Source organism: Eleutherodactylus coqui, chromosome 5 (assembly GCF_035609145.1).
Source record: "Eleutherodactylus coqui strain aEleCoq1 chromosome 5, aEleCoq1.hap1, whole genome shotgun sequence".
NCBI classification, from domain to species: Eukaryota; Metazoa; Chordata; class Amphibia; order Anura; family Eleutherodactylidae; genus Eleutherodactylus; species Eleutherodactylus coqui.
The window spans coordinates 175,152,184-175,167,608 of record NC_089841.1 but is presented as its reverse complement, the minus strand read 5'-3'; the positions used below and the strand labels follow the sequence as shown (position 1 = coordinate 175,167,608).

General features: G+C 42.7%; 1 protein-coding gene across 3 annotated transcripts in view; it reads right to left on the bottom strand.

Moving 5' to 3' along the window:
- Window positions 1-15,425, bottom strand: part of SMTN (smoothelin) — a 106,569-nt gene that overhangs the window by 11,418 nt on the left and 79,726 nt on the right. For 2 of the 3 annotated variants that reach the window (XM_066603756.1, XM_066603758.1), the window contains exons 15-18: window positions 14,178-14,238; window positions 12,059-12,211; window positions 11,731-11,854; window positions 10,712-10,863 (exon numbers count right to left, since the gene is read on the bottom strand). In XM_066603756.1, the coding sequence (XP_066459853.1) occupies window positions 10,712-10,863; window positions 11,731-11,854; window positions 12,059-12,211; window positions 14,178-14,238 (490 nt within the window). Of the gene's footprint in view, window positions 1-5,863; window positions 6,034-10,711; window positions 10,864-11,730; window positions 11,855-12,058; window positions 12,212-14,177; window positions 14,239-15,425 lie in introns of all 3 variants that reach the window. The other variant, XM_066603757.1, reaches the window with a different exon arrangement.

Here is a 15,425-nt window from a genome sequence, read left to right as displayed (position 1 = left end):
AATGGAAATTGCCCCCCCTTTCCACACACTCACTTTTGGCAGCACGAGGGGGACATGCTACCGACAGGCTTGCACAAAAAAATGCAGTCAACGAATGTGTGCTTTAGGTTGCTGAGCATGATTGTGAATGAACGTTCTTAAGAATGAGCGATCATTACCTCTTGTAATGCCCTTTACGGACAGGATACTCACAGATTACAGCCATCTGCTTGGGGTCCCAGCAGGGGGACACTATTTGAAAGGTCCGTTCACAATCACACCGATCACAAATTAGCTGCAGGGGCTCATAGTATTAACCTATTTGCTGAGGTACATAAGTTCAGTGACTCATAATTTCCATCATTTGGTTTATGTATCTACCGAAACTTTCCCCTCACTTCACACCATATAAGTGCATGCCCAGTCTCCAAGATTAGTATGCTCCTTGTGTGAAAGTAATGTGATGAATTCTGAAATAATAGATTGGGGCCTGCAGAATGCCAGGACAGCGACGGTCCGCTCTTCTGCACTCTACACAACTGCAGTGTAATCGCTCACGCAGGAATAAACTAAAACCCATATACAGAGAACTGTTTGTTCTAACTTTTCTTTGGTCTATTAAAAGAAAAATTAACTAAACTTTGCATCATTTATCAATACACACCAAAAAAAAAACCAAGCTCCTAGGAGGAGTTGTCGGAATCAGATGATACCTTCTCTGTGTAATTGTAACGTTGATATAAGTGATGGCAATATCAGAGCAAAAGGATAATTTATTGCAGAACATTGACCCCTTGAAGGGAGGCTCTAGTATCCTGTTGTACCAACTCTAGCTTATATACAAGATGTGATATGGGTAGGTATGGGGGGCTCTAGTACCCTGTTGTACCAACTCTAGCTTATATACAAGATGTGATATGGGTAGGTATGGGGGGCTCTAGTACCCTGTTGTACCGCTTCTAGCTTGACTACAAGATGTGATATGGGAAGGCATGGAGGCTCTAGGACCCTGTTGGGTCTCCTCTAGCTTGGATGCAAGATGTGATACGGGTGGGTATGGAAGCTCTAGGACCCTGTTGGGTCTCCTCTAGCTTGGATGCAAGATGTGATACGGGTGGGCATGGAGGCTCTGGTATCTTGTTTGGGCCACCTCTAGCTTGGATACAAGATGTGATACAGGCTGACATTGAGGCATACAGGTTCCGTATGGTATCCTGCAGCATATCGCTCCACATTTGCTGTAATGAGCCTCCAGATTGTGTAAACTCGTAGACTGCTGAGGTTTGTGTATCAGATGTGCATATATGTTCTATTGCCAATAATTCTGGCATCTGGGCAGCCATGGAAGTATGGCAATGCTGTGGAGACATTCCTGTGATTTCTCCCTTGTGTGTGCAGCTGAGCATTATCCTGCTGGAAAGTGCCTCTTGGAAACCACCACCACCACCTGTCCATCCATGGGTTACATGCTCTGCCCCTGATTACATGACAGTGATGTCATCAAAGGTCCTTCATCCCGAGGGAGTTACATGCTCCGCCCCTGATCACATGACTATGACATCACAGGTCCCATTCTATAGCAACTGAGGCCATGGGGATTTGTAGGGGATGCATAACTTACTCACTTGGGATGACCTCCAGTGAAAAACCTGTGATGTTACAGTCATGTGATCAGGATCAAAGCATGTAACTCACTCTGGATGATCAGGGGCGGAGCAAGAGTGAGTTACATGCTGTACCCCTGATCACATGACTGTGATGTCAAAGGTCCTTCAAGTGAGTTAAATGCTCCATTCTGATCACGATGGTGTCGTCATCAAAAGGTCCTGTACACACCTAGCTGAACAGCAGCCCTGTGTTTGTTAATATTCCATAGCAACTGAGGCTGCGGGGGTTTGTAAGTGATAGAATACCACTGAACGCCTACAGCAGCTATGTGCTTACAGGACCTGCCATGATGACACCATCATGTGATCATTCACCTGTGTGGGAACAGTCCAGGGTCACATGACCAGGGGGTGATCAGTGTGTGCAGGACTCTGCTGTACTGCTTTTCATTCCTGTTGTATGAAGAGGGCATGTAGCAGAGCTGTGGCCATGTAACAGAGCTGTTTGGTGCCACCAAAAACACTGGTACTATATAATTTCCTAATAATTACTAGTACCACTATTAAGGGTGACCAATTGTTATAAAATGGTCCCCCCAGACCATCACACCAGCAGTGGGGGACAGTGTGCTGCTCCACAGCAAAGGCAGGATTGAGGTGCTCACCCCTAGGTGTCCAGACACGAATACAGCCATTGTCAGTGCCCAAACTAAACCTGGAATTGTTGCTGGAGACAACCTGGTTTCACTCCGTATAAGTCCAGTGTTGTCCATCACACCACTGCAAACGGAGGGGACAGTGAGTGGGTGTCAAAGGCAGTACACAATTGGCACGGTTAGACCAAACGTTTTTCAGCCAAGTGCCTGGAAATAGTTCCAACAGATACAGGGGCCTGTAGTGATTGTGTGCTGGAGCCAGCTGGAGCTGCTCATGCTTGTGAATGATCAGACTATCTTCTCTACTGGTGGTCTGTCGAGGGCAACCCAAGCTCAGTTGTCTAGTCTGCGTGCCCTCATGCATTCACTGGTCCCAACAACTCCTAACGGCTTGGTCAGAACGGCCCAGGGGGTGGGTAATTCATCTTTATGATCTTCCAGCTTCTCACATTGCAATAATGTGTCCCTCTCGGACTCTATTAACTGAGCAAAATCTCAAAGATTGTGTCATAGAGATTTGCAGCAAAACGACAACTCCTGGGTGCTTGTTTTTTTGACAGTTTATATTCAATTGAAGCACCCCCTCCCCAAGTATTCAGTTAGCTATGTGGCAATTCTGTCTCTCACACAGGTGACTGCTGAGGAGTCCCTGCAGTCATGTGACAACTACGCTCCTACAAAAAAAATTTAGGTAGAAACTCAATTCGCAACACTAGACTTTCAAGCCTAAATGATACGTGCTTAATAGAATATAGAATATCTATAAGTTGGCAAGGAGTCTGCTAAATCCACATGAACAGAACTTTGCAAGAGAATAAGGCCTCATGTCCACGGGCAAAAGAAGAATTAAAATCCGCAGCGGATTTTAACTCTTCTCCTGCCCGCGGATTCGCATCCCATAGGGATGCATTGATCACCCGCGGGTAGATAAATACCCGCGGATGGTCAATAAAAGTGATTTTTTTTTTAAAATGGAGCATGCAAAAATCTGGACCATGCTCCATTTTCGTGCGGGTCTCCCGCAGGCTTCTATTGAAGCCTATGGAAGCCGTCTGGATCCGCGGGAGACCAAAATCGGAATTTACTCACCTGCTCCGGATCTTCCCTTCGCTGTGGCTTCATTTTCTCTCCGTCATGACCGGATCTTCTTTCTTCGGGCCGCCGGGCCGAAGAAAGAAGATCTGGCCGCGATGGAGAGAAGATGAAGCCGCGGCGAAGGGAAGATCCGGAGCGGGCGAGAGGTGAGTTAATTCTTTTTTTATGCCTCATGTCCGCAGGGCAGGAGGGACCCGCTGCGGATTCTCCATGGAGAATCCGTAGCGGGCCTGATTCTCCCCGTGGACATGAGGCCTAAGGTAACTGCAAGGTGGCGAGGAAAACAGCCATTACTATGACAGCCACACAAAGTCATGACTAAGGATATGAGAGCAACTATCTATAGGGATACACATTAGTATAGCTCCATTTTTCCCATGAAAACTATATAACAAAAGCCAAGGTCATAATGGACTTTCACAAAGGTGCATCAAACAGGTATTTTTAGTGCATTGCATGTATTGAACAAGAACATTTACAATTGGTTTTAACTAAATATTTTGCATCATTCGTCTTTGGCAGCTTGCATTTTTTTTAAAAGGAGTTTTATATATTATATAAGTTTCAGGTCCCCTCTAAAGCAAAACTACATAAAACGAATATACTCACCATGGTGCCAGACCGCAGACATAGCATCTGACGGGTGACGTCATGTGATAAGACCTGGTAATGTCCTGTAAACCCGACACGTGGACAGCTAATATAGAAGCCCCCAGGCAGTTTCACAGGACATCACTGTATGGCCTCCTATTGGCTGCAGCGATCATGTGGGTAAACAGCCAATCATGCAGGTGTATGTAAGGATATGCGGTAGTGGGGAGAACTAGCCATCATTCAGTTGTTTGATCCCATTAGACTATCTCATTGACTCAGTCTACAGCCTATCCCTCATCTCCTGAACACAATAATTGTCCTGCGTAAAAGGGCTAACGTGCAGCAACCAACCAGTGATAAACTGTTAGATTATTGCTGATTGGATCTTTGAAATGCATCCAAAAGTCAATGTCTGCTACAAATCTTTTGGAATCAAACAGGCGTTTTAAAGATTTACAGACTAGAAAGCAGTGGCAGAAGGGTTGACTAGAGGCGGTTATGATCCAAATGAACAATCAAAACTACCCAATTATTGTTCAGAAGTAAATGCATGCCACGTGAATGATATTACGATCGCTACTTTCCCCACTGGTGACATGCTCATTCCAATTTAGCTTGCCATGTAAAAGGACCTTAAAACGGACATCTTTCCAATTAAGAGAGATAAGGGCTGTAGACGGAGCTCATCTGACAGTGAGCACTGAACGGGATGGAGCAGCTTGTACTGTAGTTTAAAATATGCAAGCTAAGACACCCAAAAAAATGCAATAATGGGGGTATCGTGCCTATTTGAACAAGCCCAAAAAAGTACAGTAAAATCTGACGATAAGCGCTCAAAAGCGCCTCGTTCACGGTTTAAGTGCATAGTGGGGCATGGAAGAACACATACACCTGTGTGAAGCTGCCCTTAGAGAGCGATCTGGCATGTTTATTTTAATGTAAATTTCAGCTTGCCTTTGTAGATCCCTAAACAAGTATATTTGTGCTGTATTACAGACTCCTGATAAACATACATAACGGCCCATTTAGACACAGCGATTACCGCTCAAAAAACATCTTTTGAGCGATAATCGTTGCGTCTAAACGCGTGGGCATCGTGCACTGTTTGTGCACCATTTGTTCAATGGTGATTTCTAGCAAGCTAGAAAATCACTGATGACTGTTATCAGCGCCGCACTCTGAATTTTCTCAGTGGGTTGCGCTGATAGTATTCTTTCAGCTGATATCCCGCTGACAGTTCTCAGCGGGACACCAGCTGAAAGCTCCGAGAACAATGCAGCTGTTTGCATATACATAATAGCTGCTTTGTTCTCGGTGCTATCGCGGCAGTATCCCGATCCACCTGCATTAACTCTTAAGTAGCTTATTAGAGTTATGCAAAGATGATCGCTCAAAACTGTCACTCAAGCTATTGTTTGGGCGATTATCTTTCAGTGTAAATGGGCCTTTAGCTCTAAAGCAGTTCTTTAGTTTCAAATGGTAAACACATTTGCTTTGCATAACAAGGGGAATGAACAAAAAGCAGGGGCATACAGTTTAACACTCTAAATAGGAGATAACAAATATTTTACCAGATTAATGTAGTATCAGTTTTTTAAATTTCATGTTAATCAGATAAATATCACAAAAAAAAAAAAATTACCTTTAAAAACAGGTTTTCATATCCAATGTCCATAAGTGTACTATACCTGTCCTGGAACGCCAGACTGAGTGTTTCCAGAGAAACAGTTTGTTTTTACATCATCATGTTTTATAGATTACCCAAACTTTGTAAAACCAAGTGCCTCAGTATTATTCTTTAAGAGTAGACAGGCAACTTGACAAGCTAAATATCCAACAGCTTCCATCCATTCACTGCAGAATACACATGCTCTGTTTAAAGTGCACACATCATACAGACACCTTGTCAGGAACCAGGAAATTCATTCTCACCATTGTGTCTATGTCGCAAAAAGTCTTAGGACTTTTTGGTTTTTACCATCCCCTTCTGCACCAGGCAGCGGTAGAACTCCTGGATGTACGTGTAAACACATTTCCAGTCCGGTTCTCGCATGCGGACCATATCCTCTGCGTCTAGCAATTGCGGACAGTCAGCGTGCTTCCTGGGGTGAACAGACGAAGAGAGGTGGAAAAGACAGAGGGGGAACCAGTGAACACAGCCCAGTGGAGGGAGAGAAGGAAAAAAGGAGAGACAAGAGAGACATTCATGAGTGGTTTAAACATTCTTGTGCCATTACCATGAACATACACATGCTGTGCGTGTCCAAGAACTGAGGTGCATGGTTGGGGAGAGAAAAACTCAAATGGGGTAACAAACAGACCATGGACAACTACATGGGGCGTGATTGGTGGAGAGGTGGTAGAATGGGGAAACAGTCCATGTGAAGTGCAAAAAAAAGCCAGAGTGTAAAGAAGTGACACAGATTCTTTTATCAATCCGTGTGTATGCAGCATGAGTTGTGTATTTGTGTGCTTGGTGGCTGCACAGGACGTGTGTGGAAAAACATCTCAATGCAACTCTAGAAGTCCATTGGTACAATTACCATTCTCCTTCATGGTCATCCCAACACCATTTTTGGTGAAAAGGTTATTTATCCTGCAGGTTTTATATGTAGTGAAGTTCCAAGAGTTTATTAAAGTAGTGAAAAGACACTACCCATGATAATGCTAGAACTTAACTTGGAACCACACTGCGTAAAAAATACCCATTAAAAAAAAAAAATAAAAAAGTTGGCCGACTTATTTTATTCTTCGCTAAACAGGCTATGAAAAAAATAAAAAAAGGAGCTTATGCACAGCCCTCACCTCAAGTCCTCTACCGGTGGCTCTGGGTCTCCTCGTTGGGATGATTTAGTGCACCCTGCACTGAGCAGAGGGTTAGACCCAATGACCCTGGAGGTCCCTTCCAACTCTACCATTCTATGATTCTAGGTTTTGCTTACAGGCTGCAGCAGCCTATGAGGCCCTGTACACAGCCTGCCGTAGCCTGTAAACCAAGTCAACGAGGAGACCCAGAGCCGCCGGCGGGGGACTTTGTGAGAGCTGTGTATAAATTCCTTTATTATTTTTTCACATGGGCAGCCTGTTCAGCCAAGAATAAAATAAAGCTGGATGACCTCCTTAACAGACAGGGAGGTGTTATTTTATGGTTCCGAATAGTCAGAACATGAGATATTTGTCACCATTTAAACATACATTTCTTCGAAACATAAGATTTAATATTCACAGATAAATGCAGTCAGTCTTTGGGGAGATCAAATATTTAAGCATATAAACCAGCTATGCTTTATGCTATGCACACATGCTTTCACTAGGCAGCTACTTGAGGATTGGACGTTTACCCAGTGAAACCATATAAAATTTTATGAAGCCTGATAAAAGGATGTGCTGCTACATCTGTGAGGCATGTCACATTTCTCCTTACTAGGAAACAAGATGAATCCTGGTTTGGGATTAGCCTTACATGGCCTCGATATGCTACTTGATAGGCGGCTTGACTGATAGGACAAATATCTAGTTTGGCCATGACCAGTGTTTTCAAGAAGGATAACACTTAGCAGCTAAATTCTTCATGGAACTAGCCACTGCACTACAGCAGTCTTTGCCGTTAGGAAAAAAAACTTGATGGGCTCTTAGCATTGCCACAGTTTTCTAGAATTTTGGCTTATCAGCTGCAAGACTGAGCAGGGTGAGAACATCGGACACTATGCATATGGCAGTATTTATGTGTCTGGGAAATGGACGCGTGCCCTGGCCTGACCATGGGTATTCTGCCATATGCCAAGCATTACCGATTCCTACGATATTCAATTTGGGTCAAGATACCCACGATCAGGAAAGGACATTCATCCGTATGATATATGCATAAATGTGGCACCAGCCTAAGACCAGTTCATCTGGATAGTTACAGACTGAAGGCACTACCTTTTTATTTCATCTATTAAAACCCCTATTTAGGAACAGGACAGGGTTATCAAACAAACATGAAGTGGTCTACGTTTTTTTGAAAATATCTATCTATCTGTGACAAATGAAAGACATCAACCTAATGATACACATAGGACAATTCCATAAATCTGAGACGTTTTTAACACTAGTAGGCATGCGTAGTGCTCGCTTAAGAGTTTATCAGCAGCAGAAAAGAGCCATTAAAGCCATAAAATAAGCCATCACTAAGCAGAGGATCAGCAGTGCAAACATGGGAGACTATGGAGTTCTGACCGGAGAGTGCTGCTATTATGAATATCATTTACCACCCCTGGGAATTGTTTTTTCCCCCAAATTTAGCAACGCCAAGTCCAATACAATCCACGTATTAGTGTTATTACTCTAGAAACCATTAGATGGAAGACAAAAAGGGAAGCACAATATTTAAATGCATTTTCTGTACTAACAGCCACAAAACGCTACAAGATAAAAGTGTAGAATTTTCACAAAGAGCAGGAATAAAGCCGGGTAAGCAAGATCAATAAGAGCTTGGGGTCAAACTTCTAAATGAAAGGGTGAGGGGGGAGGAACTGGTACAGCGGAGACGGAAAAGAAAAGCATTTCATGGCAGATTGCAATTAAGACATATTGTAGATCTAATTACAAGCTACTGTACTAGCATCAGTGGCAACATGGACAGAGATATGCAAATGTCTGCAGCTATGCACCATACTCGGATTTTAAGTTACACTTCTACTTCAGTACACAATTGACCATCTTGGAGATCTTTAGTTTACAGCTAAACGTCATTTGTAAGTTGCTTAATTTTTATCGTATTTTTCTTTTTAACATAGTGAGTGAAGATTTGTGAAGATGACTGGATCTATTTATGGTTGAACAAGCAACATTATTTGTATTTGCATAAATGGTTAAATACAAAGAAGTTCACACTTGACACACACTTACTACTGTGAATTAAGGACACTATATATAAACAGCTACTTTTACACGAGATGAGCTGTCGGGCGAACGGTGTCAAACACTCTTCCCAGTGATGCTCGCTGCGGCGCCGTCACACAGGAGCGAGTATCGCTGGCATCGCTCACAGGGCTGCCAGAATGGAGGTGGAGTGGGCCGGGGAGAATTCTCCCTACACCTGCCTCCATGCACAGTAGGTGTTCAAAAGTCAACGACTGCTGTTTACACAGAACAGTATACAGTTTTCTGTAAGCAGAAACTAAACAATTCTCAGTCAGTCACTGCATGACTGTGATTCGAATTCCCGTGGGGGCTCGGTAATCTGAACGATAAGCTAAAACACAGAGTCATGACCGACTCCTAGGGCGACATCACATCTTGATAGATTGTTTTTGCGGGTGGTTTACCATTGCCTTTCCCAGTCATTTTTTTTACCCCCAAGCAAGCTGGGTACTCATTTACTGACCTCGGAAGGATGGAAGGCTGAGCTGGCTACCTGAACCACGCAGGGATTGAACCCGCAACCTTCAGGTTGTGAGCGAGAGCTTGGGACTGCATTTCTGCTGCCCTAACACACATGGGGCTCTGAACGATAATAGTAAAAGCCATAAGGGCTCTTTCGCATGTGCAATTTTTTTTTTTTTTTTTTTAATCAGATTACAAAAAGCACTGATAGACTACAAAAAAAAATATATCTATCTCTATATATCTCTCTCTATATATATATATCTATCTCCTATTGATTCATGAATACATGTTTTTTGAACTTTCAAACCTTCTTTCTAGTTTTAATTGCTTCTGAGATCGCCAATCTTTCCTTCTGTCTACACTGCTAATGACTAGCAGACGCTAGTTTGCATTATGGGATATAAGGGTCCTTTTAGAAGAGCAGATTTATCGTTTGAGCAAGCGTGTGACGTCATAGCCATCTAATTCGCTTGTGCACTCTGTTTAGACAAGCAGATACAGCGTTGGCTCGTTCAAACGAGAAAACGTTCAACCATTCACATTCGCTGTATAAGTGAATGAGAAGAACTGAACAAGCGCCATTTAAACCGAACGATTACTGAACGAGCCAACGATTATTTTAGTGCCTGCATAAAATGAACAAAGAAAAAGTGAACAATTACCGTCTGGTTGTCCATGTTTAAATTTGTACAATTATTGTTAACTTTTGCTCGTTTGAACGATTATTGTTCCGTCTAAAAGCACCTTAAAAGGTTGTCCAATCAGCGAGGATTTGCTAATTTATAATTGATTTAATGTAAATATGTAAAGTAATTGCACAAAGAATGCGAAAAGGTAATTGATATATTTGTTTTCATGATAACTTCATCAAAATGTCCCTGTAAGCCTTGGTACGTGGAGAGGTACATGTGCACAGCGCATACATTGCATATTCTTTCCTGTGCATTAAGTGAACATGCCTTAAGCCACGGCATAGATTGGGTTCTTAGAAGTCTTAGGCTCTGTTCACATTGGTGTTTGGTTTTCTGTTCTTCTACAGAGTTACAGTAGGAACAGAAAAACAAATCGTTCTGTTGTAGGATAAATCCCATTTACTAGAATGGTGGTCATCCAGCTTTGGTTATGCTCTCTGCCGCCAATGCAGATGTGAACAGAGCCTTACAACCAAGGAAGTAGTAGGCAATACAAACTAAACCGACCTATTAGAAGCAGCATGTGCAGAAAGAGTTGTTTTTTTTAACATACGCATCCAAGAACACATTACAAAAAACAGCCTATTCCTCCCCTAAATATTCTGTTGTACTGGGTTACCTGAAATGCAAACGTTCTCTTACCTAAGAGTCCAAATCTTAGACACCAACAACAGTCATACCTTTTAAAATGGATTGTATAACACAGAATACGTACTCTGCAGCAGAAAATGCCAAGTCAAAATTCTGTCTCCTGTTTTGTGGACTGAGTTGGTGGTAGTCAAATGCTTCAGGGAAGAAATTATGAACCAAGGCGCAAAACGCCATTCCATCGCTCCAGCTTGAAGAAAAGTTATGGATGTTCACATGCTAGAACAGAATATATGGCGGCGGTCAGTCACACGAATACTAAACATCAATTCGAGAACTGGGAAAAATTTAGCACATAGGAAAGACAACCTGTATAAGGACAAAACTCTGACATTCACATGTAGTTAGTTCTGTATTTACTATTGATCTAGCTGGATAAGCCACAGAAATGGCCTTGAGCACTGATATTAGGGCAGATAATGCCATGATATACATGTGTAGGCCGTAGGGATCGCGTTTCTAGAGCAGGTTTGCAATGGTCTTGTGTCTGTACTACTTGTTAAGAATAAGGCTCACAGTGCTCCAACTTTGTAAAATAGTCTCTGTTACAATTTGGCGTCAAAGCCCCAATCATAGGAGCTGCAAGCTGGGGAGGTATTTTATAGGGTGGGGCAGATTTACTGTGGCATTTGCATGAGAATTCTGGCACAAATCGGGCCAAGAATCTGGCTGTGTGCCAAATTTTTTATGTGTTGATAGTTTTGTACCTCCCTAGATACTACTCGAAAGGGTCTAGAAGAGAGGTATGGCCGAGTCCCGAAGTGCACCATATTTTATAAATGGCATGCACCATAATTTGAACAAATTAAGCAAGCCAATGGGTGATAGAAAGAAAAAAAAAGTGTCTAACAAGTCAAGCAATGTGTGCCAAATCCCAACGTGAGGCAGAGTGCTAAAACTTTGCGCATATTCTTCCTCCCTCTTCTAGGTTTATATTGACCATTTCAGACAATATTAATAAATCTGCGCCAGTACATCTATATTGACTAATAAAATAGATTTCGTGAACAAAAGGCTAGTAAAAAAACAAAAACACAGTATTGCCCTGTACTAGAGATTATATGATATTAGATTTGACCCACTTACATCGTAACCTCTAGTTTTTGCTTTGCACCAGTCTAACAACATCTGCTTGATACTGTTAGCATTAGGAACACCAAATGCTGCAGTCCGGGGAGTGGCAACTTTGGAAAAAGCTGGAGTTGATGGACTGCAAAAAATGCACAAGAAAAAGTTTACATGATTCATACATAGTTAAAGAAGAGGTTTACTTAAAACACAAAAATGAGGATGTGACGTGGCGGACCCCGGCCGATCAACTATTGGTGACTTATCCTGATGATAGGTCATCAATAGTATTTTTGACCGGAAAACCGCTTTAAAAGAAGGAGTGGAATATCTAAAACCTCAATACCTTCCACTATCCTTCTCCAGTTTTTCAATCATGGCCTTGCGAGATTGGTTGGCTGGTGTTTTAGGAAGACTCTGCGCTTTCATGAGCTCCTTCTTCTTTTCCGCTTGCCTCCTCTCTAAGGCAGCCACGCCATCATCTTCACGATCAAACACACTGTAACACAACAGCAAATGTTTTATGCCATTCACGATGTGTAAAGGTCATGACCAAATAGATTACTCAAAAGCAGGCCTATAAAACAAAATATATTATGCAACAAGCTTCATGATGATGCCAAAAATCTACCACCACTGGGTAAGGAATATATGACAGGCAGTAAAAAGGGTCCCATTATGCTCAGCAGTTAACAGAAAATGTTCTGATTTAAGAAAAGTCACCCCGTGGGTCTTGCCAACGAGTGAACTTTTATTACTAAACCACATTCTGACTGTATGACAATGGAGGCTGGAATGTTAGTAAGCAGGCAGACAAGGCACTTTTTAAAGACACAGTATATTTGAGACAACCATGAAAACCTCAATATAGAGTTATTACTAGAGCTCTTCCCGATTTGAATCACTCATAACTCACATTTAATGACAGATACATAAATTCGATATCAAGGGAAACTGAAAAAAAAGTTGTTGCACAAAATTAAAAATATTTTCCACTTCGGAGGTGTTCAGTGTGAGCCCTCTGTCACTCAACACACCGAGCCAGTGGTCAGTTTCCTGCCATACACGTAGGGCATCACAACCGACTGATGCAATGGCTTCTGGGATGCTTCCTTGCAGATAAATACAGTCTACATGCCACCATGCATTAACACTCCCCAGAGGAAACAAAATATGTAAAAAATAAATAGATAGAAAAGGCATAAGGTAAGGCCAAGGAAGAGGTTCACCATCATCACAACCTGCATGCCCAATCCATCGGTTTAGTAGTTTCACAATGAAGTCAGAAGTGAGCTCAATGGGCAAGTGCGTGTTGTCCGTTGAAGATGAAACCTGGAATTTCCTGTTGCAGCTGAGGCAGTAGCCATATCTGTAGCACGTCCAAGTACGAAATCCCTAGGGGTGGGGGGGGGGGGGTCGCACATATGCTCCATGTAGACCAATTTGGACATTATGTTAAGTGTGACCGAAAGGTTGAAGGCGGCTTCATCGCTAAATACTAAAGATTCCATTAAACCATCAGCTTTCATTAAAGGGGTTGTCCCGCGAAACAAAGTTGGGGTATACACTTCTGTATGGCCATATTAATGCACTTTGTAATGTACATTGTGCATTAATTATGAGCCATACAGAAGTTATTCACTTACCTGTTCCGTTGCTGGCGTCCCCGTCTCCATGGTGCCGTCTAATTTTCAGCGTCTAATCGCCCGATTAGACGCGCTTGCGCAGTCCGGTCTTCTCCGTGTTGAATGGGGCTGCTCGTGCTGGAGAGCCGCTCCTTGTAGCTCCGCCCCGTCACGTGTGCCGATTCCATCCAATCAGGAGGCTGGAATCGGCAATGGACCGCACAGAAGACCTGCGGTCCACCGAGGGTGAAGATCCCGGCGGCCATCTTCGCAAGGTAAGTAAGAAGTCACCGGAGCGCGGGGATTCGGGTAAGTACTATCCGTTTTTTTTTTTTCAACACATGCATCGGGTTTGTCTCGCGCCGAACGAGGGGGGCTATTGAAAAAAAAATAAAAAATTTTGGCGCGGGACAACCCCTTTAAGGTTTGCAATTGTTACCGGCCCCGAAACAGGACGACAAAAATCGAGACCACGTTCTGTGAGAGTATGCAGTCGGTAGGGATCACGTCGCAAGAGTTTGCACAGATTCTCCCACACAGTCGGCTGCACGATGTCCAATTATCTGCTTGCTCAGACAGTGGATTCGAGGACTTGCATGGATACGCTCCACTGTTTCCATGCTTTTTACCTTAGCAGCTTGAAAAATTAAAACTGTGCTGTGATTAGTTTCTATGGACAACAAGGACGATCTTCCTGTTAGACCTTTTTGCTAAAATGAAAACTTTAGAGTTTCCATTGATATGAAATGTATCCATCCATATTTCATTATATACGAGTTATGAGGGTTTCCTTTGGGAAGATCATTTGTAATTACCCTGTGTGCAGAATTTCATATTTACCTGCCAACCTTCTTAGACGTCGCACTGAATGAAGATTTTGTCTGAACAACCGTTCCACCATCTGCAATCATAAAGGGTCTTTAGGTACATCTAAATTCAGTAGAAAACAAAAATTACTCAGGTTCTAGATTAACCCTTTCCAATCCACTGTCTGACGTCTAAAGACATTCCGATTGAAGGCTGTACAGCTTCCGATGTCGGAAGACATCCGGCAGGGTATTCTTACTGTAGATTACTGGCCGCTCTGTTGTTGGGGGCCTCTCCAGCATGTCCAATACCGTAGTACTGGCTCTAGTCAGCAGGTGGCGCCATTGTATAATGGCAGAAAGAGAAAGCTCCCTAGGAAACCCTGAATCCAAAATTGGATTGCAAAGGGTTACCTTAGTATGCTTGTAGGGTACATTCACACTAAGCATAATCACTGCCTGCATTCCAAAATGGCGTGTCTTTCTGGCGTGTTCACCGACAAGGACGAGAGTCCAGTGTGAGTTGCGGCCAAGTTTCATAGCTGCAACTTGAATTATAGCAGTGTGTCTAGCTTGAAAAAAAAAAATGTAGGGCTCATGTCGGACTGCAGAATGGAGCCAACGTGCTGACTGATTCCAAGGGCAACTCACTTCTGGAAAGTCCTTCAACGTTTTAGCTTACATTTATTACATTTGTGAATGAAATGTTAAAAAGGTAGGATCATCAATTTTTTTTTAAGTCTATAAAAAGTTTATAAGGTGTTGGCAACATCCACAAGGTTCGAAGAGCAAGTCTGCTCCATTAAATCTTTTACTTTTTGCATTAAAGGCCCACAGATTTTTGTTGTTGTTTTTGCATCGCTACATTTGTTTTACATAACTATTTTGCATTGTGGTAGCTGTATGAGGGCTTTCTAAAGTATTTTTTCAATAGCACCATTCTGTGGTACGTATATTTTATTAACTCTAGGGAAGTAGGAATTCCACCATTGATTCAGCATTTTAACCCTTTCCAATCCACTGTCTGACATCTTCCAACATTCTGATTGAAGCTTGTACAGCTCCGATGTCGGAAGACGTCCGGCACGGTATTCTTACTGTATATTATTGCCCGCTCTGTTGTCATGAGCCTCTCCAGCATGTCACATCCTGCAATACTGGCTCTAGCCAGCAGATGGTGCCATTGTAAAAAGGCAGAAAGAGAAAGCCCCCTAGAAAACCCTGAATCCAAAATTAGATTGCAAAGGGTTAAACTTCGCTGTAGCACAACTAATGTAGGACT